Genomic DNA, 27,921 nt, shown 5'->3' on the forward strand with positions numbered 1-27,921 from the left:
CCAAAGGTCGGCGGCGCCTTTTTTTTTTGGGATTTGGGATTTTTTTTTGGGATTCGGGGATCCCGGAATTTCCCCTTTTGCCGTGGGAAAAGCGCTGGGAGCGGGATCGGAGCCGGGTGGGAGCGGGATGAGGCTGCGGGGGCATCCCAAAGGTCGGTGCCGGGGGGTTTTTGGGATTTGGGGGTCCCGGGATGGGATTTGGGGGTCCTGGAATGGGATTTAGGGGTCCTGGAATTCCCCTTTTCCATGGAAAAAGCCCTTGGAGTGGGATCGGAGCTGGGTGGGATCGGGATGAGGCTCCGGAATCATCCCAAAGGTCGATCCCAGGAATTTGGGATTTGGGATTTTCCCCTGGAGCAGCTCTGGAAGGGATTTGGGGGTCCTGGAATAGGATTTAGGGATCCAGGGCTCCTGGAATGGGATTGGGGGCTCCTGGAATGGGATTTGGGGGCTCCTGGAATGGGATTTAGGGATTTAGGGCTCCTGGAATGGGATTTGGGGCTCCTGGAATTCCCCTTTTCCATGGAAAAAGCCCTTGGAGTGGGATCAGAGCCGGGTGGGATCCGGGTGAGGCTCCGGGAGGTTCTAAAAGGGAATTTGGGATTTGGGATTTGCCCCTGGAGCAGCTCTGGAAGAGATTTGGGGCTCCTGGAATGGGATTTAGGGATTTAGGGATCCTGGAATGGGATTTGGGGCTCCTGGAATTCCCCTTTTCCATGGAAAAAGCCCTTGGAGTGGGATCGGAGTCGGGTGGGATCAGGGTGAGGCTCCGGGATCATCCCAAAGGTCGATCCCAGGAATTTGGGATTCGGGATTTGCCCCTGGAGCAGCCCTGGAAAGGATTTGGGGGTCCCGGGATGGGATTTAGGGGTCCTGGAATGGGATTTGGGGATCCAGGGCTCCTGGAATTTCCCTTTTCCATGGAAAAAAGCCCTTGGAGTGGGATCAGAGCTGGGTGGGATCAGGATGAGGCTCCAGGAGGTTCCCAAAGGGAATTTGGGATCTGGGATTTGCTCGGGAGTAGCTCTGGAAGGGATTTAGGGATCCTGGAATGGGATTTAGGGGTCCTGGAATTCCCTTTTTTCCATGGAAAAACCCCTTGGAGTGGGATCAGAGCCGGGTGGGATCAGGGTGAGGCTCTGGGATCATCCCAAAGGGAATTTGGGATTTGGGATTTGCCCCTGGAGGAGGCAGAGATGGAATTTAGGGATCCTGGAATTCCCTGTCCCGGGACAGAGGTGCCCGTGGAGTCACATCCAGCTCTAGGGGGAAATCTGGGAATTCTGGAGAGGGAAATTTGGGAATTCTGGCACGGATTTTAAGGATCCTAGAGAGGAAAATTTGGGAATTCTGGAGAGGGATTTAAGGATACTGAAAAGGGAAATTTGGGAATTCTGGGGGTGAATTTGAGGATCCTAGAGAGTAAAATTTGGGAATGCTGGAGAGCAATTTAGGGATCATGGAGAGGAAAATTTGGGAATTCTGGGGGTGAATTTAGGAATCCTGAAAAAGGAAATTTGGGGCTTCTGGAGGAGAATTTAAGGATCCTGGGGAGGAAAATTTGGGAATGCTGGAATTCCCAAACTGGGAGAGGCCTGACCCCTGCCAAATCCCGATTTTTCCCTGGGAATTCACCCCTGGAATATCCGGAATATCCAGGCTGACCCCCCCTCTGGCTGCCCCGGGCTCGACATTCCCAACATTCCCGAGGAGCGGGAACGGCTCCTCCCGGCCTTTCCCAGGCTTTTCCCGGGAATTTGGGAATTTTCCAAACCCCCCCTCCCCTCCCCTCCCCCTCGGGAGGGTTTGGGAAACTCCGGAGCCGCTCCCAGGGCGAATTTCCCGGGAGTTCTTCCCGGCCAAAAATTCCAGCTGGGCCGGAAAAGTTTGGAAATCGCATTCCCAGCTGCTCCGGGGGGAATCGGCCGTCCCGAAATTCCGGCCGTTCCCACGGAGGGAGGAATTTGGGACGGGGGGAGGGAGAGGGGGGGCAGAAATTTGGGATGGGGGGGGGAAATTTGGGATCAGAATTTGGGATCAGGGGAAATTCTGGGTCAGAAATTTGGGATCAGAATTTGGGATTGGAAATTTGGGATCATGGGGGGAATTCAGGATCAGAAATTTGGGATCAGAATTTGGGATTGGGGGAAAATTCTGGGTCAGAAATTTGGGATTGGGGGGGAAATTCTGGGTCAGAAATTTGGGATCAGAATTTGGGATTGGGGGAAAATTCTGGGTCAGAAATTTGGGATCAGGGGAAATTCTGGGTCAGAAATTTGGGATCAGAATTTGGGATTGGGGGGGAAATTCTGGGTCAGAAATTTGGGATTGGAAATTTGGGATCATGGGAGGAATTCAGGATCAGAAATTTGGGATCAGAATTTGGGATTGGGGGGGAATTCGGAATCAGAAAGTTGGAATCAGGAGGAAATTTGGGATCAAAATTTGGGATCGGGGGGAAATTTGGAAGTGGGGAAGGGAAATTTGGGATTGGGGGAGTTTGGGATCAGAGGGAGGAAATTTGGGATCAGAATTTGGGATCAGGGGAAATTCTGGGTCAGAAATTTGGGATTGGAAATTTGGGATCATGGGGGGAATTCGGGAACAGAAATTTGGGATCAGAATTCGGGACTGGGGGGAATTCAGAATCAGAAATTTGGGATCAGGAGGAAATTTGGGATCAAAATTTGGGATCGGGGGAAATTCGGGATCAGAAATTTGGGGTCAGGGGAAGTTTGGGAATGGAGAAATGAAAATTTGGGATTGGGGGAGTTTGGGATCAGGGGGAGGAAATTTGGGATCAGAATTTGGGGCTGGGGGGGATTTGGGTCAGAAATTTGGGATCGGGGAAATCTGGGAATGGGGAAAGGAAATTTGGGATGGGAGGGAGTTTTGGGATCAGGGGAAATTTGGGATCGGGGAGGAAATTTGGGAATTGCAGCTCCTGGGAAAGGGGCCTGGAGCAGGGGGGAGATCCAGGGGGGTTTGGATCCCTTTGGATCACCGGGATGGGGGTTGGGATTGGGAATGGGAACAATCCCAGCCCTTCCCAAATCCAGGTCTGGGGGTTTGGGATCGGGAATTTCCCTCTGGAATTAAATCCCTGCTCCTCCAGCACCTCCCAAATCCAGGACAGGGCTCTGGGATCGGGACCTGGAATGGGAACAAATCCCAGGATCAGGAATGGGAACAAATTCCTGTCCCAGCCCTTCCCAAATCCAGGGTGTGGTTGAGATTTGGAATTTCCCTCTGGAATTAAATCCTTGGCCTCCAAACCATTCCCAGATCCGGGTGTGGGGATTTGGGATTTGGGAATGGGAACAATCCCAGCCCTTCCCAAATCCAGGGCGGGGTTGGGATTTGGAATTTCCCTCTGGAATTAAATCCTTGGCCTCCAAACCATTCCCAAATCCAGGCAGGGGAATTGGGATCTGGAATGGGAACAAATTCCTGTTCCAGCCCATCCCAAATCTGGGTGTGGAGATTTGGGATTTGGGAATGGGAACAAATCCCAGAATCTGGAATGGGAACAAATTCCTGTCCCAGCCCTTTCCAAATCCAGGGTGGGGTTGAGATTTGGGAATTTCCCTCTGGAATTGAATCCTTGGCCTCCAAACCATTCCCAGATCCGGGTGTGGGGATTTGGGATTTGGGATTTGGGAATGGGAGCAGATCCCAGCTCCAGGCAGGGGCTCCAGGCTGGGAATTCTCCCCGTTCTCCCGCCCTGAGCCCTTCCCTGTTTCCCCCAGGCCGTGGGGATTCCCCCCTGGAGCAGGAATTCCCTCCCGGAGCCGCCCGCAGCCCCCCCAGCCCCCGCTCGTCCCCGCGCTCCCCCGGTGAGTATGCCCAGAATATTCCAAAAATATTCCCAAAATATTCCCCAGAATATGCCCAGAATATTCCCAGAATATTCCCCAAAATATTCCCAAAATATTCCCAAAATATTCCTCAAAATATTCCCAAAATATTCCCCAAATATGCCGAGAATATTCCCCAAATATTCCCCAAAATATGCCCAGAATATTCCCAAAATATCCCCAAAATATCCCCAAAATATCCCCAAAATATCCCCAAAATATCCCCAGAATATGCCCAGAATATTCCCAAAATATTCCTCAAAATATTCCCCAAATATGCCCAGAATATTCCCCAAAATATTCCCAAAATATTCCCAAAATATTCCCAAAATATTCCCAAAATATCCCCAAAATATCCCCAAAATATTCCCAAAATATGCCCAGAATATTCCCAGAATATTCCCCAAAATATTCCCAAAATATTCCCAGAATATTCCCAAAATATTCCTAAAATATTCCCAAAATTCCCAGAATTCCCACAATATTCCAAAAATATTCCTGGAGTATCCCAGAATTCCTTCCTCAGCCCCTGCTCCCCCAGGGAGTATTCCCAGAATATTCCCAAAATTCCCCAAATATTCCCCAAATTCCCAGAATATTCCCGGGATTCCCCTCCCCAGCTCCCACTCCCATCTCCCCCTTTGCCCAGTGAGAATTCCCAATTCCCAGAATTCCCAGAATTCCCCAAATTTTGGGATAAATCCCAAACTCTGGTATTTCAGGAGCAGCACCCCCTGGAATTCGCCGGGAATTCGCTCCCATCCCTCATTTTTTATCCCAAATTTCCCCTGGCAAACCCCCGGGAGCTCTGGAATTTCGGCATTCCAGAGGCTGAGGCCCTTCCCACTCCTGGAATCCTCTGGAATGTGGAAAACTCTTGGAATTCCCTCCCTTCCCTCATTTTTTAATCTCATTTTTCCATCCTGGAAAAGCCCTGCGAGCTCTGGAATCTCAGAATTCCAAAGGATTCTCTGGGATTCCGATGGGGAAGGGGGGAAATTCCCAGGAATGTGGGAAAACTCCGGGAATTCTCCAGGAATTCCCTCCTGTTTTCCTTCTTTTCCTCCCGGGACCTCTGGAATTTCGGCATTCCAGAGGGTGGCTGGGCTGGAATGTGGGATGAGCCCTCTGGAATGCGAGCCCGCCCCGATTCCCGGGAATGATTCCCGGAATTCCCAGAGGGGGAGAGAAGGGGAAATTCCCGGGATGGGGAGCGGAGCCACTCCCGGGGAATTGCCGGGAATTGCTGCCAGGAATTGCCGGGAATTGCCGGGACTGGAATTCCCGGGAGAGCCCCGGGGAGGGGGAGGAGCCCGGCCGGAATTCCAGGGGCAGCAGGGGAGGAATCCCAGCCCTGATTCCCAAATCCTGGTCCTGATTCCTGAATCCCTTCCCTGATTCCCAAATCCTGGCCCTGATTCCCAAATCCCTTCCCAGTTTCCCTTCCCTGAATCCCAAATCCCTGAATCCCTGAATTCCCTTCCCTGAATCCCCAAATCCCTTTCCTAAATTCCTTCCCTGAATCCCAAATCCTGGCCCTGATTCCCAAATTCCTTCCCTGAATCCTGAATCCCGAATCCCTGAATCCCTGAATTCCCTCTCCCCAATTCCTGAATCCCTTCCCTGCATCCCTTCCCTGATTCCCAAATTCTATCCCTGATTCCTTTCCCTGATTCCCAAATCCTTTCCCTCATTCCCTTCTCCATTTCCTTTTCCTGAATCCTCTATTCCCAAACCTCTTTCCTGAATCCCAAATCCCTGAATCCCAAATCCCTTCCCTGATCCCTGAATCCCCAATTCCCAAATCCTTGAATCCCCAAATCCCTTCCCTAAATCTCTTCCCTTGCCTGATTCCCAAATTCCCAAATCCCTGAATCCCCAATTCCCTTTCCTGAATTCCCTTTCCCAAATCCTTTCCCAGATTCCCAAATCCCTTTCCCGATTCCTTTTCCAAAATCCCTTTCCCAAAATCTTTTCCCTGATTCCCTTTCCCGAATCCCCAAATCCCTGCCCTGATTCCTGAATCCCCAATTCCCGAATTCCCAAATCCTTGAATCCCCAAATCCCTTTCCCAAATCCCTTCCCAGTTTCCCAAACCCCTTTCCCGATTCCTTTTCCTAAATCCCCAAACCCCTTCCCTAAATCTCTTCTCTTCCCTGATTCCCAAATCCCTGAATCCCTGAATCCCAAATTCCCAAATCCCTGAATCCCAAATTCCCAAATCCCTGAATCCCAAATTCCCAAATCCCTTCCCAAATTCCCAAATTCCCGATTCCCCCGCTCCAGGGAAACTCCAAATCCCCATTCCCAACATTCCCGAGCTCTCCCGGGACCTCCCAAAATTCCCAGCAGGAATTTCCCCCCCGGGACCTTCCCAAGGAAATTCCGGGATATTCCCGGCGTTTTCTGGGATCCCTGAGCTGAAAGTTGGGATTTTGGGGAGAAATCCTGGAATTTTCCCGCTTTTTCCCCGCTAGGATCGGCGCTCCGGGGGCAGATCCCGGCCTGGAATTTTCCAGGGAATTTTTCTCCTGCTGAAAATCGGGAAGAAAATTCTCCCGAATTCTCTCCCCATTTTCCCCTCTCCTGACCCCGTTTCTCTGTTTCTCCCAATTTCTCCCCGTTTCTCCCTGTTTTTCCCCATTTTTCCCCATTTCCCCCTCTCCTGATCCCATTCCCCTCTCCTGACCCCATTTTCCTCCCATTTTCTCCTCTCCTGATCCTGTTTCTCCCTGTTTTTCCCCATTTCCCCTCTCTTCTGATCCCATTCTCTCCCTCCTGACCCCGTTTTCCCCTCTCCTGACCCCGTTTCTCCCCGTTTCTCCCTGTTTTTCCCCATTCTCCCCCATTCCCCCTTCTCCTGACCCCATTTCCCCCCATTTCTCCCCATTTCCCCCTCTCCTTGTCTCATTTTCCCCTCTCCCGACCCCATTTCTCCCTGTTTTTCCCCATTTTCCCCTCTCCTGACCCCATTTTCCTCCCATTTTCCCCCCATTTCCCCCATTTTCCCCTCTCCCGACCCCATTTTCTCCCCATTTTCTCCCCATTTTCCCCCTCCTGACGCCGTCTCTCCCTCTCCCCAGCCAACTCCATCAAGGTGGAGATGTCCTCGGACGAGGAGTCCCAGGGCCGGCCGCTGTCCCGGGAGGGCCGGGAGGGCCCCGGGGAGGACTCGGGGCCGGAGCCCTTCCCGGAGCCCTTCCCGGAGCCCTTCCCGGAGCCCTTCCCGGAGCCGCACTCGCCGGGCGGGATCCGCCTGCCCAACGGGAAACTCAAATGTGACGTGTGCGGGATGGTGTGCATCGGGCCCAACGTGCTGATGGTGCACAAACGCAGCCACACCGGTGAGAAACGGGGAGAAAACGGGAAAAAATGGGAATTCTGGGGGCTGGGAATGGTGTGCATCGGGCCCAACGTGCTGATGGTGCACAAACGCAGCCACACCGGTGAGAAAATGGGAGAAAACGGGGAAAAATGGGGAAAAACGGGGAAAAAATGGGCAAAAACGGAGAAAAAATGGGCAAAAACGGAGAAAAAATGGGAAAAAACGGGCAAAAAATGGGAATTCTGGGGGCTGGGAATGGTGTGCATCGGGCCCAACGTGCTGATGGTGCACAAACGCAGCCACACCGGTGAGAAACGGGGCAAAAACGGGGAAAAAATGGGAAAAAAACGGGCAAAAAATGGGAATTCTGGGCGCTGGGAATGGTGTGCATCGGGCCCAACGTGCTGATGGTGCACAAACGCAGCCACACCGGTGAGAAAATGGGAAAAAATGGGAAAAAACGGGGAGAAACGGAGAAAAAATGGGCAAAAAACGGAGAAAAAATGGGAATTCTGGGGGCTGGGAATGGTGTGCATCGGGCCCAACGTGCTGATGGTGCACAAACGCAGCCACACCGGTGAGAAACGGGGCAAAAACGGGGAAAAACGGGCAAAAACGGGGAAAAAATGGGGAAAAACGGGGAAAAAATGGGCAAAAACGGAGAAAAAATGAGAAAAAATGGGGAAAAAATGGGAATTCTGGGGGCTGGGAATGGTGTGCATCGGGCCCAACGTGCTGATGGTGCACAAACGCAGCCACACCGGTGAGAAAATGGGGAGAAAATGGGGAAAAACGGCGAGAAAATGGGGAAAAACGGAGAAAAAATGGGAAAAAACTGAGAAAAAATGGGAAAAAACGGGGAAAAAATGGGCAAAAAATGGGCAAAAATGGAGAATAAATGGGCAAAAATGGAGAAAAAATGGGAATTCTGGGGGCTGGGAATGGTGTGCATCGGGCCCAACGTGCTGATGGTGCACAAACGCAGCCACACCGGTGAGAAACGGGGAGAAAACGGGGAAAAAATGGGCAAAAACGGGAAAAAATGGGGAAAAACGGAGAAAAAATGGGGAAAAACGGAGAAAAATGGGGAAAAATGGGCAAAAAATGGGGAAAAACGGAGAAAAAATGGGCAAAAACGGAGAAAAAATGGGAATTCTGGGGGCTGGGAATGGTGTGCATCGGGCCCAACGTGCTGATGGTGCACAAACGCAGCCACACCGGTGAGAAACGGGGCAAAAACGGGGAAAAACGGGCAAAAACGGGGAAAAAATGGGGAAAAACGGGGAAAAAATGGGAAAAAACTGAGAAAAAACGGAGAAAAAATGGGAATTCTGGGGGCTGGGAATGGTGTGCATCGGGCCCAACGTGCTGATGGTGCACAAACGCAGCCACACCGGTGAGAAACGGGGAGAAAATGGGGAAAAATGGGAAAAAATGGGGAAAAATGGGAAAAAACGGGGAAAAAATGGGCAAAAATGGAGAAAAAACGGAGAAAAAATGGGCAAAAACGGAGAAAAAATGGGAATTCTGGGGGCTGGGAATGGTGTGCATCGGGCCCAACGTGCTGATGGTGCACAAACGCAGCCACACCGGTGAGAAAATGGGAAAAAATGGGCAAAAACGGAGAAAAAATGGGCAAAAACGGAGAAAAAATGGGGAAAAACGGGGAAAAATGGAGAAAAAATGGGAATTCTGGGCGCTGGGAATGGTGTGCATCGGGCCCAACGTGCTGATGGTGCACAAACGCAGCCACACCGGTGAGAAAATGGGGAGAAACAGGGAAAAATGGGAAAAAATGGGGAAAAATGGGGAAAAACGGAGAAAAAATGGGGAAAAACGGAGAAAAAATGGGAAAAAACGGAGAAAAAATGGGGAAAAATGGGAAAAAACGGAGAAAAAATGGGAATTCTGAGGGCTGGGTTTGGGTTTTTTGGGATTGTTTCCCATTGGGAATTTCAGGAATTTTGGGATTTTTCCCTGTTTTCCAGGCGAGCGGCCGTTCCAGTGCCAGCAGTGCTGGGTCAGGATTAGGATTTGGGTTTTTTGGGATTGTTTTCCATTGGGAATTTCAGGAATTCCAGGATTTTTCCCTGTTTTCCAGGCGAGCGGCCGTTCCAGTGCCAGCAGTGCTGGGTCAGGATTAGGATTTGGGTTTTTTGGGATTGTTTCCCTTTGGGAATTTCGGGAATTTTGGGATTTTTCCCTGTTTTCCAGGGGAGTGGCCGTTCCAGTGCCAGCAGTGCTGGGTCAGGATTAGGATTTGGGTTTTTTGGGATTGTTTTCCATTGGGAATTTCAGGAATTCCAGGATTTTTCCCTGTTTTCCAGGGGAGCGGCCGTTCCAGTGCCAGCAGTGCTGGGTCAGGATTAGGATTTGGGTTTTTTGGGATTGTTTCCCTTTGGGAATTTTGGGATTTTTCCCTGTTTTCCAGGGGAGCGGCCGTTCCAGTGCCAGCAGTGCTGGGTTTGGGTTAGGATTTGGGTTTTTTGGGATTGTTTCCCATTGGGAATTTCAGGAATTTTGGGATTTTTCCCTGTTTTCCAGGGGAGCGGCCGTTCCAGTGCCAGCAGTGCTGGGTCAGGGTCAGGATTTGGGTTTTTTGGGATTGTTTCCCATTGGGAATTCCAGGATTTTTCCCTGTTTTCCAGGGGAGCGGCCGTTCCAGTGCCAGCAGTGCTGGGTCAGGATTAGGATTTGGGTTTTTTGGGATTGTTTCCCATCGGGAATTTCAGGAATTTTGGGATTTTTCCCTGTTTTCCAGGCGAGCGGCCGTTCCAGTGCCAGCAGTGCTGGGTTTGGGTTAGAATTTGGGTTTTTTGGGATTGTTTCCCATTGGGAATTTTGGGATTTTTCCCTGTTTTCCAGGGGAGCGGCCGTTCCAGTGCCAGCAGTGCAGGGTCAGCGTTAGGATTTGGGTTTTTTGGGATTGTTTCCTATCAGGAATTTTGGGATTTTTCCCTGTTTTGCAGGGGAGCGGCCGTTCCAGTGCCAGCAGTGCTGGGTTTGGGTTAGGATTTGGGTTTTCTGGGATTGTTTCCCATTGGGAATTTTGGGAATTTTGGGATTTTTCCCTGTTTTCCAGGGGAGCGGCCGTTCCAGTGCCAGCAGTGCGGGGTCAGGATTGGGGTTTGGGTTTTTTGGGATTGTTTCCCATTGGGAATTTTGTGATTTTTCCCTGTTTTCCAGGGGAGCGGCCGTTCCAGTGCCAGCAGTGCTGGGTTTGGGTTAGGATTTGGGTTTTTTGGGATTGTTTCCCATTGGGAATTTTGGGAATTCCAGGATTTTTCCCTGTTTTCCAGGGGAGCGGCCGTTCCAGTGCCAGCAGTGCTGGGTCAGGGTTAGAATTTGGGTTTTTTGGGATTGTTTCCCATTGGGAATTCCGGGATTTTTCCCTGTTTTCCAGGCGAGCGGCCGTTCCAGTACCAGCAGTGCTGGATTTGGATTAGAATTTGGGTTTTTTGGGATTGTTTCCCATTGGGAATTTCAGGAATTTTGGGATTTTTCCCTGTTTTCCAGGGGAGCGGCCGTTCCAGTGCCAGCAGTGCGGTGCCTCCTTCACGCAGAAGGGGAACCTCCTGCGTCACATCAAGCTGCACTCGGGGGAGAAACCCTTCAAGTGCCCCTTCTGCTCCTACGCCTGCCGGCGCCGCGACGCCCTGAGCGGCCACCTGAGAACACACTCGGGTGAGGGACAGGGACAGGGACAGGGCTGGGACAGGGACAGGGGCTGGGACAGGGCTGGGGGGGACAGGGACAGGGGACAGGGACAGGGACGGGACAGGGACAGGGACACGGACAGGGACAGGGACAGGGACAGGGACGGGACAGGGACAGGGGACAGGGACAGGGATGGGACAGGGACAGGGACAGGGACGGGACAGGGACAGGGATGGGACAGGGACAGGGACAGGGATGGGACAGGGATGGGACAGGGGACAGGGACAGGGACGGGACAGGGGCTGGGACAGGGGGGACAGGGACACGGACACAGACAGGGGCTGGGGGGACAGGGACAGGGACGGGGGGGACAGGGACAGGGACACGGACATGGACATGGACAGGGACAGGGACAGGTCTGGGGGGACAGGGACAGGGGGGACAGGGACGGGGGGGACAGGGACAGGGTTTGGGGGGGACAGGGACAGGCACAGGAGGGACAGGGACAGGTTTGGGGGGACAGGGACAGGTTTGGGGACAGGGACAGGGTTGGGGGGACAGGGACAGGGTTGAGGGGACAGGGACAGGTTTGGGGGGACAGGGACAGGGACAGGAGGGACAGGGACAGGGGGGACAGAGACAGGTTTGGGGGGACAGGGACAGGTTTGGGGACAGGGACAGGGTTGGGGGGACAGGGACAGGGTTGAGGGGACAGGGACAGGTTTGGGGGGACAGGGACAGAGTTTGGAGGGACAGGGACAGGTTTGGGGGGACAGGGACAGAGTTTGGAGGGACAGGGACAGGTTTGGAGGGACAGGTTTGGGGGGACAGGGACAGGTTTGGGGGCTCAGGGGGAGTTTTGGGGTTTGCAGGGGGGTTCGGAGGGGTTGGGGGGGGTCTGGTGAGGGGGGAAAGGGGAATCCTAAAGAAAGGCAGGGCAGAGGCCATGGGAGAGACCTGTCCCATAAATGTCATTGATCCCATAAATCCCATTGATCCCATCCCATAAATCCCATAGATCCCTCCTATAAATGTCATTGATCCCATCCCATAGATCCCATAAATGCCATAGATCCCATTGATCCCATCCCATAAATCCCATTGGTTCTATCTCATAAATTCCATAGATCCCATCCCATAAATTTCATGGATCCCATTGATCTCATCCCAATGATCTCATCCCATTAATCCCATGCCATTGATCCTATTGATCCAATTCCTCCTAACTTACTGATCCCATCCCGTAAATCCCATCCTATTGATCCCATAGACCCCATCCTATTCCATAAATCCCATCCCATTGATCCCACCCCACTGATCTCATTGATCCCATCCCATCCCATTAATTCCATTGATCCCATCGATCCCTTTGATCCCAACCCATTCACCCCATTAATCCCATCCCATAAATCCCATAAATCCCATCCCATTGATTCCCTTCCCATCCCATTGATCCCACTGATCCCACTGATCCCATAGATCCCTTCCCCTCCATCCCATCCCCGTGGATCCCAATCCCATTCCCAGAAATTTCTGGGGCTGGATCTGCCTCCTGCTCCAGGGATTTTCCCCTCACTGGGGTCCTTCAGGAGACCCCAAATAATCCAAATCCTGGGATTTTACCCATTAATGTCCTTCAGAGGATCCCAAATTATCCAAATCCCAGGATTTTCCCCCATTAATGTCCTTCAGAGGATCCCAAATTATCCAAATCCAGGGATTTCTCCCCATTAATGTCCTTCAGAGGATCCCAAATTATCCAAATCCCAGGATTTTCCCTCATTTTGAGCTCTGTGACCCTTGTGGATCCCAATTCCATTCCCAGAAATTCCTGGAGCTGGATCTGCCTCCTGCTCCAGGGATTTTCCCCTCACTGGGGTCCTTCAGAAGACCCCAAATTATCCAAATCCCGGGATTTTCCCTCACTGGGGTCCTTCAGGAGACCCCAAATTATCCAAATCCCGGGATTTCCCCTCATTTTTGGGCTCCACTCCTGGCTCCTTGGAATCCTTCATTCCAGAGGCCGGGAATTGGGATAATTCCCTCCCCATGCCACCAAACCCAGGCTGGGCTTTTTTTGGGAGGTGATGAAGGAGGAAATCCCGAATTTTCCATGGAATTTTCCATGGATTCCAGCGGGGGAGGGGCCCTGCATTCCCGGCATTCCCAGGAGGGGCTCCTGGCTTTCATCTGCTTCCCCCAAAAAAAAAATCAGGGATTAAGGAGCCGACATCAAAGCAGCCAAAATTCCCCCGGGATTTCCTCCTCATCCCAGCCTGGAAAATTCCAGCCCTGGAGCTTCCCGGTTTTAACACGGCTGGGAGAAACTTCTGGAATGGAGTTCCCAGTGGAGTTCCCCAGGGCTGATCCCAGTTCCTGATTCCAGTTCCCAGAACTGATCTCAATTCCCAGAACTGATCCAAATTCCTGGTGCTGACTCCAGTTCCTGATCCAAATTCCCAGTTCCTGATCGCAATTCTCACTGCCAATCCCAATTTCTCCCACATTCCTCCCACATTTCCCAATTACTGTTGATTTTCTCCCACATTTCCCAGTTCCTCCCACATCTCCCAATTCCTTCCACTTTTCCCACCCTCATCTCCCAGTTCCCCCCCTCCATTCTCCATATCCCAAACCCCAAATCCTGATTTCCCTGTCCTTTCCCAGTCTCGTCCCCGACCGTGGGCAAGCCCTACAAGTGCAGCTCGTACCAGGATATCCCAGACCCCAAATCCTGATTCCCAAATCCTGATTCCCAAATCCTGATGTCCCATATCCCAGACCCCAAATCCTGATTTCCAAATCCTGATTTCCCTGTCCTTTCCCCGTTCCCAGTCTTGTCCCTGACCGTGGGCAAGCCCTACAAGTGCAGCTCGTACCAGGATATCCCAAATCCCAGACCCCAAATCCCAAATCCTGGTATCCCAGACCCCAAACCCCAAATCCTGATTCCCAAATCCTGATTTCCCTGTCCTTTCCCTGTTCCCAGTCTCGTCCCCGACCGTGGGCAAGTCCTACAAGTACAGCTCGTACCAGGAGATATTCCCAACCCCAAATCCTGATTCCCAAATCCCAAACTCTGATTTCCCTGTCCTTTCCCAGTCTCGTCCCCCACGGTGGGCAAGCCCTACAAGTGCAGCTCATACTGGGATATCCCAAATCCTGATTCCCAAACTCCAAATCCTGATTCCCAAATCCCAAACCCCAAATCCTGATCTCCCTGTCCTGTTCCCAGTCTCGTCCCTGACCGTGGGCAAGCCCTACAAGTGCAGCTCATACCAGGATATCCCAAATCCCAGACCTCAAATGCTGATATCCCAAACCCCAAATCCTGATTCCCAGACCCCAAATCCTGATTCCCAAATCCTGATTTCCCTGTCCTTTCCCCATTCCCAGTCTCATCCCCGACCGTGGGCAAGCCCTACAAGTGCAGCTCGTACTGGGATACCCCAGACCCCAAATCCTGATTCCCAAATCCTGATTCCCAGACCCCAAATCCTGATTCCCAAATCCTGATTCCCAAATCCTGATTCCCAAATCCTGATATCCCAGATCCCAAACCCCAAATCCTGATTCCCAAATCCTGATTTCTCTGTCCTTTTCCCATTCCCAGTCTCATCCCCGACCGTGGGCAAGCCCTACAAGTGCAGCTCGTACCAGGATATCCCAAATCCTGATTCCCAAATCCCAAATCCTGATTCCCAAATCCTGATTCCCAAATCCTGATTTCCCTGTCCTTTCCCCGTTCCCAGTCTCGTCCCCCACGGTGGGCAAGCCCTACAAGTGCAGCTCGTACTGGGATACCCCAGACCCCAAATCCCAAATCCCAAATCCCAAATCCTGATTTCCCTGTCCTTTCCCAGTCTCATCCCCCACGGTGGGCAAGCCCTACAAGTGCAGCTCGTGCGGCCGCAGCTACAAGCAGCAGAGCAGCCTGGAGGAGCACCGGGAGCGCTGCCACAGCTTCCTGCGGAGCCTGCCCGCCGAGGGCCCCGCGCAGACAGGTCTGGGGATCCGGGGGATCCGGGGGGATCCGGGGGGATCCACAACACCCCCGGGGGCTGCGGGGATCCCAGAAATGGGATCCCAAATTCAGGGGGAAGTGGTGATCCCTTTCTGTGGGGGATTGTGATCCCAAATCCATGGGGGATCCTGATCCTTTTCCATGGAAAAGGGTGGGAAATGAGAGGATTGTGATCCCAGATACATGGGGAAATTGTGATCCTTTTTCCATGGGGGATCCTGATTCTTTTCTATGTGGGATTGTGACCCCAAATCCATGGGGAAATTGTGATCCTTTTCCACAGGAGATCCTGACCCTTTTCCATGGAAAAAGGGTTGGGAAATGAGGGGAGTGAGGGGATTGTGATCCCAAATCCATGCAGAAATTGTGACCCCTTTCCATGTGGGATTGTGATCCCAAATCCGTGGGGAAATTGTGACCCCTTTCCATGTGGAGTTGTGACCCTTTTCCATGGAAAAAGGGTGGGAAATGACAGGATTGTGATCCCAAATCTAAGGAGAAATTGTGACCCTTTTCCATGGGGGGATTGTGATGTTTTCCCATGGAAAAGGGGCTGGGAGCTGTGGGATCCTGATCCTTTTCCATGGAAAAAGGGTTGGGAATGAGAGATTTGTGCTCCCAAACCCACGGAAAAGGGCTGGGGAGTGTTGGGAACGCGCTGCCGGTGCCGTGAGCCGATGTCCCCGCCGCAGATCCCAAATCCCCCACTCCAAACCCCATTCCCAGAACTTCCCGGAGCCTCCTCCAGGAGCTGAGGTTGGAATTGTGGCTCAGGAGCTGCAGGGAGGCGGAATTTTCCCAGGAAAAAGCCAAAATCGGGGCATTCCCATCTCCTCATCGAGGGCCTCTGGAAGCACCGGGATTTTTAGGATCAGGGATCATTCCCAATTGGGAATTTTAGGATCAAGACCCATTTCAAAATGGGATTTTTGGGAACATTCCCAATTAGGATTCCCAGGATCAGGGCCCATTTCAGAGCAGGATTTTTTTTGGACATTCTCAGTTGGGAATTTTAGGATCAGAGCCCATTTCAGAGTGAGATTTTTGGGAATATTCCCAATTGGGATTCCCAGGATCAGGGCCCATTTCAGAGCAGGATTTTTGGGAATATTCCCAATTGGGATTCCCAGGATCAGGGCCCATTTCAAAATGAGATTTTTGGGAATATTCCCTATCGGGATTCCCAGGATCATGACCTATTTCAGAGCAGGATTTTACGAATATTCCCAATTTGGAATTTTAGGATCAGGGCCCATTTCAAAATGGGATTTTCAGGAACATTCCCAATTTGGATTTCCAGCATCAGAGCAGGATTTTTGGGATCAGTGCCATTCCCAGCTGGTGTTCCCGGGCACAGGATCAATTCCAGCCTGGGATTTTTAGGATCAGAGCCCATTTTAAAGCAGGATTTTTTGGAACATTCCCAACTGGGAATTTTAGGATCAGAGCCCATTTCAAAATGGGATTTTTGGGAATATTCCCAATTGCAATTCCCAGGATCAGGGCCCATTTCAGAGCAGGATTTTTGGGAATATTCCCAAATAGAATTCCCAGGATCAGGGCCCATTTCAGAGCAGGATTTTTGGGATCATTCCCTATTGGGATTCCCAGGATCAGGGCCCATTTCAGAGCAGGATTTTTGGGAATATTCCCAATTGGGATTCCCAGGGCCCATTTCAGAGCAGGATTTTTGGGAATATTCCCAATTGGGATTCCCAGGGCCCATTTCAGAGCAGGATTTTTGGGAATATTCCCAATTGGGATTCCCAGGATCAGGGCCCATTTCAGAGCAGGATTTTTGGGAATATTCCCAAATAGAATTCCCAGGATCAGGGCTCATTTCAGAGCAGGATTTTTGGGAATATTCCCAATCGGGATTCCCAGGGCCCATTTCAGAGCAGGATTTTTGGGATCAGTGCCATTCCCAGCTGGTGTTCCCGGGCACAGGATCAATTCCAGGCAGGGATTTTTAGGCTCAGGACCCATTCCCCATTGGGATCCCCGCCTCAGGGCCCATTTCAGCGCAGCAATTTTAGAATCAGCCACTATTCCCGAGCGGTGTTCCCGGGCGCGATTCCAGCCCGGGATTTTTCCAATCGCGACCATTCCCGATCGGAATTCCCGGGCGCAGGGGCCATTCCAGGCCTCAGGGGCCATTTCAGAACAGGATTTCCGGGCTCGCCAACCCTTCCCCACCGGGATCCCCCGGCTCAGGGGCCATTTCAGAGCAGAATTTTTTAGCATCCCCAGCCGATTTTTTCCCCCGGGGCTGAAGCCGCCTCCTCTCCCCCCTCACCGCGGCAGGAGCGGGCCCCGCTGGAAGCAGGAGGGATCCGGGAGCGGCTGCCGGCGCCGCGGGGACAAACACGGGGTAAGCTCGGGCTCCGGCAGCCGCTTCCAGGGGCCCTCCCAGCCCGCAGCTCTCCCGTCCCGCCCCGCTCATCCCGCGATTTTTTTTTTCTTTTTTTTTTTTTTTTTTTTTTCCTTTGTTTGCGTACTGCAGGAGAGGAAATCCGGGAGCTGGACATGGTGCCCGAGGCGTTGCTACACCCTGAGCGCCCCACCTTTATCGAACGCCTGGCAGGGAGTTTTACCAAGAGGAAACGCTCCACGCCGCAGAAATTTGTGGGTAAGGAAAAGATGGAAAAAATAAAGAATTTCCCCCGGTGGGAGGGAGATGAGGGGCGGCCTCAGGGATGGCCGGGTGTGAGGGGGGGGAGCGGCGCGGGAAAGGGAATCCCCACAAAAAGCCTCAAAATGCGCCTCAAATGAACTAAAAAAAGGCTCAGATTGAAAAATATAAGTTTAAATTTAATGTATGGCAACTCTTAGGGAAAAACAGCGCTTAAATTAAAATCTTTCCCCTCACATTTTAAAAAAATCTTTAATTTAAAAAGTACCCGTAAATTAACCAAAAAAACCCCTCAAATCAACAAAATCCCAAGGGGAAACGCTCCAAGCCGCAGAAATTTGTGGGTAAGGAAAAGATGGAAAAATAAAAAAATAAAAATTTCTCCCGGTGGGAGATGAGGGGCGGCCTCAGGGGTGTGGGGGGGGGAGCGGCGCGGGAAAGGGAATCCCCACAAAAAGCCTCAAAATGTGCCTCAAATGAACTAAAAAAAGGCTCAGATTGTAAAATATAAGTTCAAATTAAAGGAAAGTCCGCTCTTTTAAAAAAATAGGTTTTAATTTTAAAAAATTCTCCTCACATTTTAAAAAAATCTTTAAATTAAAAAATACCCGTAAATTAACCAAAAAACCCCTCAAATCAACAAAATCCCAAGGGGAAACGCTCCACGCCGCAGAAATTCGTGGGTAAGGAAAAGATGGAAAAGATGGAAAAAATGGAAAAAATAAAGAATTTCGCCCGGCGGGAGATGAGGGGCGGCCTCAGGGGTGTGGGGGGGGGAGCGGCGCGGGAAAGGGAAACCCCACAAAAAGCCTCAAAATGCGCCTCAAATGAACTAAAAAAAGGGCTCAGATTGAAAAATATAAGTTTAAATTTAATGTAAGGCAACTCTTAGGTGAAAATAGCGCTTTAATTAAAAATTTTCCCCTCACATTTAAAAAATCTTTAAATTAAAAAATACCCGCAGATTATCCAAAAAAATCCTCAAATCAACAAAATCCCAAGGGGAAACGCTCCAAGCCGCAGAAATTCGTGGGTAAGGAAAAGATGGAAAAGCTGAGGAAAAAAATTTCCCCTCAGGGATGGCCGGGTGTGGGAGGGGAATCCCCACACAAAGGGCTCAGAATGGGCCTCAAATTAACAAAAAAACTCCTTAAATTAAAAAAAATCCGCCCTCAAATTAACAAAAAGTCCTCATATGAAAAATCCCTCCCTCATGGTTGAGAAAACTGTCTTAAATTACAAAAAAATCCCCAAATTAACAAAAAAAAACCCCTCAAACTAACAAAAAAAACCCTCAAATGAATAAAAACCCAGAGGAAATGCTCCAAGCCCCAGAAATTTGTGTGTAAGGGGCTGGGAAAGATGGAAAAATTCCCCCACTTCCCCCAGAGATGAGAGGAAAGGGAGTCCCCAGACATAAAGGCCTCAAATTAACAAATAACTGGCTCAAATAAACAAAAAACCTCCTCAAATTAACATGCCCCCTTAAATTTAAAAAACTCTCTTCAAATTAAAGATTTTTGCCTTCAAATTAAAAAAAACCCCTTGAATTAAAAAAAAATCCTCAGATAAAAAATACTTGTCAAATTAAAAATTTCTGTCCTTAAATTAACAAAAAAATACCCTTGATTAACAAAAAAGCCCTTCAAATTAACAGAACCCCCTCATATTTAAAAAGTTCCCCCTCATGGAAAAAAAAAACCTCAAAGTAAAATATACCTTAAATTAAAAACACCCTCAAATTAAAAAACTCAAAGAAGTCTCCCCTCAAATAGAAAAAAACCCTGCTTAAATTATAAAGACCAAGCTCAAATTTGAAAAAGAACCCCGAAATGTAAAAAATCTCCCCTCAAATTAAAAAAATATAAAACACATCAAGTTAAAAAAAAACCCTAAAATGAAAAAATTCCCTCCTCAAATATTGGATGTTCATGGAATTTTGGGGGCATTTCCCTCACCTCTCTCCCTTCCCTCACAGTGACCCCTTTTGGGATTCATTTTGATAATTTGGGGTTTTTTTACAGCTCCAATAAAAATCCCACTGGAATTTCAGAGATTTCCCCCCCAGCTCCTGCTCCCTGCCCCATTCCTGGGAAAAATGAACCCAAAATTCAGGGCTGAACCCCCTGGGGACCCCCAAACCTGGGAGGAGCTGCTGAATCCCAGATTTTATCTGAGGAATTCCTGGAAGGGGATGTGGGGAACCCCAGGATCCCCCTGTGGGGTTTGGGGGTCTCCTGATCCTCACCCTAAACCCAAACCTGCCCCACCCCCAACCCCTCTGTCGGATTTTGGGGACCCCAACCCCAAACCTGCCCCCTCCCAACCCCTCTGTTGGATTTTGGGGACCCCAACCCCAAACCTGCCCCATCCCAACCCCTCTGTCGGATTTTGGGGACCCCAAACCTGCCCCAACCCCTCTTGCTGACTTTGGGGTGCTCTGGAGATGTCCTTGCTCCATCCCAACCCCTCTGTGTGATTTTGGGGTGCCCTGAAGGTGCCTTCATCCCACCCAAACCTCTCTCAGTGATTTTGGGGTGCCCCCACTCCACCCCTCCGCGATATTCGGGGTGCCCTAGCCCTGCCCTCACCCCTCAGTGATTTTGGGGTGCCCTAGCCCTGCCCTCACCCTTCTCTCAGTGATTTTGGGGTGCCCTAGCACTGCCCCCACCCCTCAGTGATTTTGGGGTGCCCTAGCCCTGCCCTCACCCTTCTCTCAGTGATTTTGGGGTGCCCTAGCCCTGCCCTCACCCCTCAGTGATTTTGGGGTGCCCTAGCCTTGCCCTCATCCCTCAGTGATATTTCGGGGTGCCCTCACCCTTCTCTCAGTGATTTTGGGGTGCCCTCACCCCTCAGTGATATTTTGGGGTGCCCTCATCCCACCCCAACCCCTCAGCGATATTTTGGGGTGCCCTAGCCCTGCCCTCACCCTTCTCTCAGTGATTTTGGGGTGCCCTAGCCCTGCCCTCACCCTTCTCTCAGTGATTTTGGGGTGCCCTAGCCCTGCCCTCACCCCTCAGTGATTTTGGGGTGCCCTCACCCCATCCCCTCAGTGATTTTGGGGTGCCCTAGCCCTGCCCTCACCCTCTCAGTGATTTTGGGGTGCCCTCACCCCACCTCTCAGTGATTTTGGGGTGCCCTCACCCCACTCTCTCTCAGTGATGTTGGGGTGCCCTGGCAGTGCCATCACTCCACCCCTCAGCGATATTCGGGGTGCCCTCACCCCACGCTCTCAGTGATATTTTGGGATGCCCTCACTCCAACCCCCTCAGGGACTTTGGGGTGCCCTCACCCCCCTCTCTCAGTGATTTTGGGGTGCCCTCACCCCATCCCCTCAGTGATTTTGGGGTGCCCCCACCCCTCAGTGATTTTGGGGTGCCCTCATCCCACCCCAACCCCTCAGCGATATTTTGGGGTGCCCTAGCCCTGCCCTCACCCTTCTCTCAGTGATTTCGGGGTGCCCTAGCCCTGCCCTCATCCCTCAGTGATATTTCGGGGTGCCCTCCCCTCAGTGATTTTGGGGTGCCCTAGCCCTGCCCTCACCCCTCAGCGATATTCAGGGTGGCCTCACCCCACCCCTCAGTGATTTTGGGGTGCCCCCACCCCTCAGCGATATCGGGGCGCCCTCCCCTGACGCCGCCTCCCCCGCAGGCGAGAAGCAGATGCGCTTCGCCCTCTCGGAGCTGCCCTTCGACGTCAGCCCCGGCTTCGACAAGGACGTGGAGGTGGTGCCGGCCCGCGGCCACCCGCTGGAGCCGCCCTACGCGGGGCCGCTGTCGCTGCTGGGCGCCGGGGACCCGCTGCGCCCGCTCCGCCTGGCCACCAACTGCATCACCGAGGTGACGCCGGTCATCAGCTCCGTGTACACGCAGATCCAGGCGCTGCCCGCCCGCCTCGAGCTGCCGCGGGGCCGCGACTCCTCCGACGACGGCGCCGAGGGCATCCCCGTCATCTTCCGCACCAGCCGCGATCGCGACCGAGATCGCGACCGAGATCGCGACGCGGCCGCCTCGCCCCCCAACGGCTGCCACGACTCCACGGACACCGAGAGCATCCAGGAGGAGCGGGCGGGCGGCGGCAGCAGCCGCCACAGCCCCGCGTACGCCAAGGAGGAGCCCAAGGAGGAGCCCGAGGGCGCGGCGCGCTGCTTCCCCAAGGAGTCGCTGCGGGTGCTCAACGAGGAGGGCGAGCAGCTCCGCGCCTTCTGCTGCGAGCACTGCCGGGTGCTCTTCCTGGACCACGTCATGTTCACCATCCACATGGGCTGCCACGGCTTCAGGGACCCTTTCGAGTGCAACATCTGCGGCTACCGCAGCCAGGACCGCTACGAGTTCTCCTCGCACATCGTGCGCGGCGAGCACAAGGTGTGAGTGAGGTGGGAACGATCCTCCGCCCCCTCCTCCCGCCTCCGATCCCCCGATTCGCCCTCGGTTTGCCCCTCCTCGTGCTCGGCGAACGCTAAATGTGAGGCTGGGAAACGCCCCCGGCTCAAAATTCTCCTTTTCTCCCTGTTTTCCCTTCCACCCCCTCGGCAAACACTAAATGTGAGGCTGGGAAACGCCCCCGGCTCAAATTCCCTTTTTTTTCTCCCCATTTTCCCCTCCTCCTCCTCGGCAAACACTAAATGTGAGGCTCGGAAACTCCCCCCGCTCAAAATTCTCCTTCTTTTCTCCCTGTTTTCCTTTCTACCCCCTCGGCAAACACTAAATGTGAGGCTGGGAAACTCCCCCAGCTCAAAATTCTCCTTTTCTCCCGATTTTCCCCTTCTCCCCCTCGGCAAACACTAAATGTGAGGCTGGGAAACGCCCCCGCCTCAAATTCCCATTTTTTTCCCCTGATTTTCCCCTTCTCTCCCTCAGTAAACGCTAAATGTGAGGCTGGAAAACCCCCCCGGTTCAAATTCCCTTTTTTCCCCGATTTTCTCCCGTTTCCTCTCCCAGTTCGTGCGAGCCGAGCCCAAAACTGAGGTCGGAAAAAAAAAAATCGCCCCGCCTCGAATTCCCCTTTTCCTCCCGATTTTCCCCTCCCATTTCCCCTCCCAAAATGTGAGGTTGGAAAAAAAAAAAATCCCCCCTGCCTCAAATTCCTGTTTTTTCCCCTCAATTTTCCCCTCCCTCATCGTGTGCCACGAGCACAAAAATGTGAGGTTGGAAAAAAAATCCCCCGACCTCGAATTCCCCTTTTTTCCCCCCAATTTCCCCCTCCCATCCTTAGGGCATGGAACTGTTGGGTTTTGTTGTTTTTATTTTTTTTTCTTTTATACTCCTTTGCACTGACTTTGGCTATAAAAAGAAAAGAAAACAAAAAAACTATTTAAAAACAACAAACAAACAAAACCCCCAAAAAAACAGAAACCCACCCCAAAAACCCGACTGGCCCCGCCCAGGGGGAGCCCTTAATCCTCCTTTTTATAAACGGAGTTATTTAAATATTGAATAGAAACCGACTTTTTTTGTGCTTTTTTTCACCCTCCTCGTTATTTATTAAGCTTTTTGAGTTGCTCTTTTGATAACTCTTGGGGTTTTTCACCCAAAAAAGAAGAAAAAAAAACAAAAAAAAAGGACAAAAAAAAAGGTCTCACTTGAATTTTGGAGACTGTTCCCCCCCTTGCCCTGCTCCCGCCGGCTCCCGGCACTGCCCGGCCCCGTTCCCGGGCTAAAGGAACCTCAAAATTCGGTGCTAAACCCCCCCCGGGACCCCCCAAAACCCAGCCTGACCCCCCCCAGCCCGGGGGGGCTGCCCCGTCCCCAGCTTTAACCGGGGAGCCCCGGAATGGGACGTGGGGACCCCCAAATCCTGCCCCGGAGTCCCCCCCCTTCTGCCGACCCCTGAAATGAAGGATGGGGGTCCCGGGGGCTCCTCCTCCTCCTCAGGGCTGGGATCCCCCCGAGTTTGGGGTTGGGCAAAGGGGAGGAGCTCGGGGGACCCCAATCCCAGCCTGTGGGGACCCCCAGATCTGGGGAACCCTCGAGTCTGGGGGACCCTTGGGTCTGGGGGACCCTCGGGTCTGGGGGACCCTCAAATCTGGGGGACCCTCAAATCTGGGGGACCCTTGGGTCTGGGGGGACCCCTCGCTGCAGCCTCCCATCTTTGGGGGACCCCCAGTCCCCATCCTCTCCAATCTGGGGGACCCCCAGCTCATGGGGACCCCCAGCTCCCCACTCATGGTGATCCCCAACCCCTCCAATCTGGAACCCCCAGCTTATGGAGACCCCCAATTTTCATCCCTACAATTTGGGGGACCCCCACCCATGGGGACCCCCCCAGCCCCCCACTCATGGGGATCCCCAACCTCTCCACTCTGGGGGACCCCCACCCATGGGGACCCCCCACCCCAGTCCTGCACCCATGGGGACCCCCAGGCCCCCATCTCTTGGTGCTGGGGACCCCCCACCCATGGGGGACCCCAATCCCAGCCCCCACCCCCTCAGTGCTGGGGGACCCCTCACCCTTGGGGTCACCCCAGCCCCTCCACCCTTTGGAATTGGGGACCCCCACCCCAGTTCCTCACCCCTCAATGCTGGGGTACCCCTGACTCAATTCCCCCACCCACCCATGGGGACCCCCCAAGGTCAGAGCTGGGGGACCCCCCTTGCTGCAGCCCCCCACCCTTGGGTCCCCCCACCCATGGGGATCCCCAGGCCCCCTCTCCTCAGCTCTGGGGACCCCCGCCCAACCCATGGGGACCCCACTGGCAGCCCCCACCCCTCAGACCTGGGGGACCCCTCTTGCTGCAGCCCCCCCACCCTTGGGTCCCCCCAGGCTCTGGGGGTCCCCCCAGCCCCATTTCCCCCATTTTGGGGGTCCCCCAGCCCATTTCCCCCATTCCAGGGGTCCCCCAGCCCCATTTCCCTCCAGGCTCTGGGGATCCCCCCAGCCCCATTCCCCCATTTCGGGGGTCCCCCCAGCCCTGTTTCCCCCCATTTCGGGGGTCCCCCTCGAACCCCGTTTCAAGGGTCCCCCCAGCCCCGTTTTCCTCCCATTTCAGGGATGTCCCCCCAGCCCCATTTTGGGGGTCCCTCTAGCCCCATTCCCCCCATTTCAGGGGTCCCCTGCAGCCCCATTTTGGGGTCTCCCAGCCCCCATTTCCCCCCAGCCCCATTTGGGGTCCCCCAGCCCCATTTTGAGGTCCCCCAGCCCCATTCCCCATTCTGGGGTCACCCCCAGCCCCACTCTGGGGTCCCCCCCGGCCCCATTTCGGGGTCCCCCAGCCCCATTCTCCCATTCCGGGGTCCCCCAGCCCCGTTCCGGGGTCCCCCAGCCCCATTTCGGGGTCCCCCAGCCCCGTTCCGGGGTCCCCCGGCCCAGGACGCATAAAACGCCCCCGCGGTGGCAGCGGGGCCCAAACCAAAGCTGTCCCCAGCAGGGACACCACGAGCACCTCAGCCCCGACCTCGGGGGGTTCTCCCCCTTCTCCCCTTCCCCACAGCGCCCAAACCAACCCAAACCAGGGTTTGCGACCCCAAACTGGGGCTTTTCTAACCCAAAAACGGGGTTCCAACCCCAAAAAAGGGGTTTGAACCCAAACCTAAGCTCTGCCGTTCCCAACCCCTCTTGGGTTGGTTGGGTTGGGGTTTTTTTCCCTTTTTCCTTTTTTTTTCCCCTTTTTCCTTTTTTTCCCCCATTTTTTCCTCTTCCATTTTTCCCCCCTTTTCCATTTTTCCCCTCTTTTCCATTTTTCCCCTCTTTTCTATTTTTCCCCTCTTTTCCATTTTTTCCCTTTTCCATTTTTCTCTTTTCCATTTTCTTTCCCCTCCTTTTCCCTTTCCCTCTTTTCCATTCTTCTCTCCCCTTCTTCTTCCCCTTTTCCAGTTTATTTCCCATTATTTCCCCCCTTTTCCCCCCTCTTTTTTCCCCTTTTCCATTTTATTTCTCATTATTTTCCATTCTATTTCCCCTCTTTTCCCCCTTCCTTCTCCCCCTTTTCCACTTCATTACCCATTATTTTCCCCTTCTTTTTTCCCTCTTTTTCCCCTTCTTTTTCCCCTCTTTTTTTTCCCCTTTCCCATTTTATTTCCAATTATTTTCCCCCTTTTTTCCTCTTTTCTCCCCCTTTTCATTTTATTTCCCATTCTTTCCTCCCTCTTTTTTTCTCCTTTTCATTTTATTTCTCATTATTTTCCATTCTATTTGTTCCCCTTTTTTCCCCCTTTCTTCTCCCCCCTTTTCCATTTTATTTCTCATTTTATTTCCCCTCTTTTTCCCCCCTTTTTCCCTTTTATTTCCCATTCTTTTCTCCCTCTTTTTTCCCTCTTTTTCCCTTTTATTTCCCATTCTTTTTCCCCCTTTTCCAACCCCCTTTTCCCCCCGTTTTTTGGGCGTCAGACCCGAAACTGTAGGAATTTTTAAAGACTCCAGGTGGCTTTATCCCTGTAAATATCTATTTTTTAAACCCGACAGATGAAGAACAAACGAGGATGTGCAATACCCCCCCAACTCCCCCAAATCCCCACCAATTCACGGATTCATTGTTGTTTTTTTTCATTTTTAGTTCCATTTGAGGGGTTTTTTTTGGCTTTGTGAGGTTTTGGACTCGCTTTTGACCCCTTTTTTTTTGGTTTTTTGCCCCAAAATCGGCCCTTTTCTCCCGGGAGCTTTTGTATCTGTAAGATATTGTAATTAATGATTTGTTGTTAACGAGATCTACTGTAAGTTTTGTACTGTACTGAGGCTCTGGTTCAAAATAAACGGGAATAATTTAATGTGCCCCCCCTGGCCGAGCCCCCCAAATCCCTGTGCGCACCTTGGGGGGGAACTGGGGACACTGGGGACACTGGGGACACTGGGGACACTGGGGACAGCCGGGGGGGACACTGGGGACATTGGGGACAGCCAGGGGGACTGGGGACACTGGGAACAGCCAGGGGGGGACACTGGGGACACTGGGGACAGCCAGGAGGGGACATTGGGGACCTTGGGGACAGCCAGGAGGGGATATTGGGGACACTGGGGACAGCCAGGGGGGGACATTGGAGACACTGGGGACAGCCAGGGGGGAACTGGGGACAGCCAGGAGGGGACATTGGGGACCCCCAGGAGGGGATAGGGGGACACTGGGGACAGCCAGGGGGGACAGGGGACACTGGAGACAGCCAGGAGGCAACATTGGGGACACTGGGGACAGCCAGGGGGGGACAGGGGACACTGGAGACAGCCAGGAGGCGACACTGGGGACACTGGGGACAGCCAGGGGGGGACATTGGGGACACTGGGGACAGCCAGGGGGGGACACTGGCGACAGCCAGGAGGGGATAGGGGACACTGGAGACAGCCAGGAGGAGACTGGGGACACCCTGGAGGGGACAGGGGACAGTGGGGACAGCCAGGGGGGCCAGGGGACACTGGGGACAGCCAGGGGGGGACAGGGGACACTGGAGACAGCCAGGAGGCGACACTGGGGACACTGGGGACAGCCAGGGGGGGACATTGGGGACACTGGGGACAGCCAGGGGGGGACACTGGCGACAGCCAGGAGGGGATAGGGGACACTGGAGACAGCCAGGAGGAGACTGGGGACACCCTGGAGGGGACAGGGGACAGTGGGGACAGCCAGGGGGGCCAGGGGACACTGGGGACACCCTGGAGGCGACATTGGGGACACTGGGGACAGCCAGGAGGGGACACTGGGGACACTGGGGACAGCCAGGAGGGGACACTGGGGACACTGGGGAACAGCCAGGGGGGAACTGGGGACAGCCAGGAGGGGACATTGGGGACCCCCAGGAGGGGATAGGGGACACTGGGGACAGCCAGGGGGGACAGGGGGACACTGGGGACCCCCGGGGGGGACAGAGGACATTGGGGACAGCCAGGAGAGGACAGGGGACATTGGGGACACCCAGGAGGGGACAGGGGATAGTGGGGACACCCAGGGGGGGACACTGGGGACAGCCAGGAGAGGACAGGGGATATTGAGGACACCCAGGGGGGGACAGGGGACAATTTGGGACATCCGGGGGGGGCATTGGGGACATCCAGGAGGGACAGGGGACACTGGGGATGTCCAGAAATTGGGACAAAGGACATTGGGGATGTCCAGGAGGGGACAGGGGACATTGGGGACATCCAGAAATGGGGGGAAATGACATTGGGGGTCGCCTGTAGGGGTTTTTGGGGGACACAGGACACTGGGGACATCTTGGGGGGATCCCCAAGAGGGACAAAGGCCATTGGGGACCCCCGGGGTTGGGGACACCCCCACGTCCCTGGGGACCCCCATGAGCGGAGGGGACACGCCCCCTTTCCGGACTACATTTCCCAGCGGCCCTCGCGGCGTGCGCGCCTTGCGGGTGACGTCACACGCAGCGCGCGGGAGTTGTTACAACCGCGTGCGCCGAGCGGATCCCTCCGCCTACCGCAGGAAAAATAGTCCCTATCGCTTCCCCCCTCCCGTTAATTCCCGCCCCCAACTCCCGCCACCCGCCG

General features: G+C 53.3%; 1 protein-coding gene across 3 annotated transcripts in view; it reads left to right on the plus strand.

The window, feature by feature from the left end:
• The window catches only part of IKZF4 (IKAROS family zinc finger 4), a 40,789-nt gene extending 16,793 nt beyond the window's left edge, over positions 1–23,996 (plus strand). Inside the window, exons 4-10 of one of the 3 annotated variants that reach the window (XR_010083329.1) lie at positions 3,751–3,837; positions 6,942–7,202; positions 10,700–10,867; positions 14,704–14,844; positions 17,368–17,493; positions 21,148–21,965; positions 22,046–23,996. Coding sequence is in view for 2 of the 3 variants with exons in the window: in XM_063420956.1 (XP_063277026.1) it covers positions 3,751–3,837; positions 6,942–7,202; positions 10,700–10,867; positions 14,704–14,844; positions 17,368–17,493; positions 21,148–21,866 (1,502 nt within the window). In the remaining variant the exon portion in view is untranslated. Of the gene's footprint in view, positions 1–3,750; positions 3,838–6,941; positions 7,203–10,699; positions 10,868–14,703; positions 14,845–17,367; positions 17,494–21,147 lie in introns of all 3 variants that reach the window. The other 2 variants (XM_063420956.1, XM_063420957.1) reach the window with 2 other exon arrangements.
• Positions 23,997–27,921: the final 3,925 nt, after the last annotated feature.

This window comes from Prinia subflava, chromosome 34, assembly GCF_021018805.1.
Source record: "Prinia subflava isolate CZ2003 ecotype Zambia chromosome 34, Cam_Psub_1.2, whole genome shotgun sequence".
In the NCBI taxonomy this organism is placed as follows: domain Eukaryota; kingdom Metazoa; phylum Chordata; class Aves; order Passeriformes; family Cisticolidae; genus Prinia; species Prinia subflava.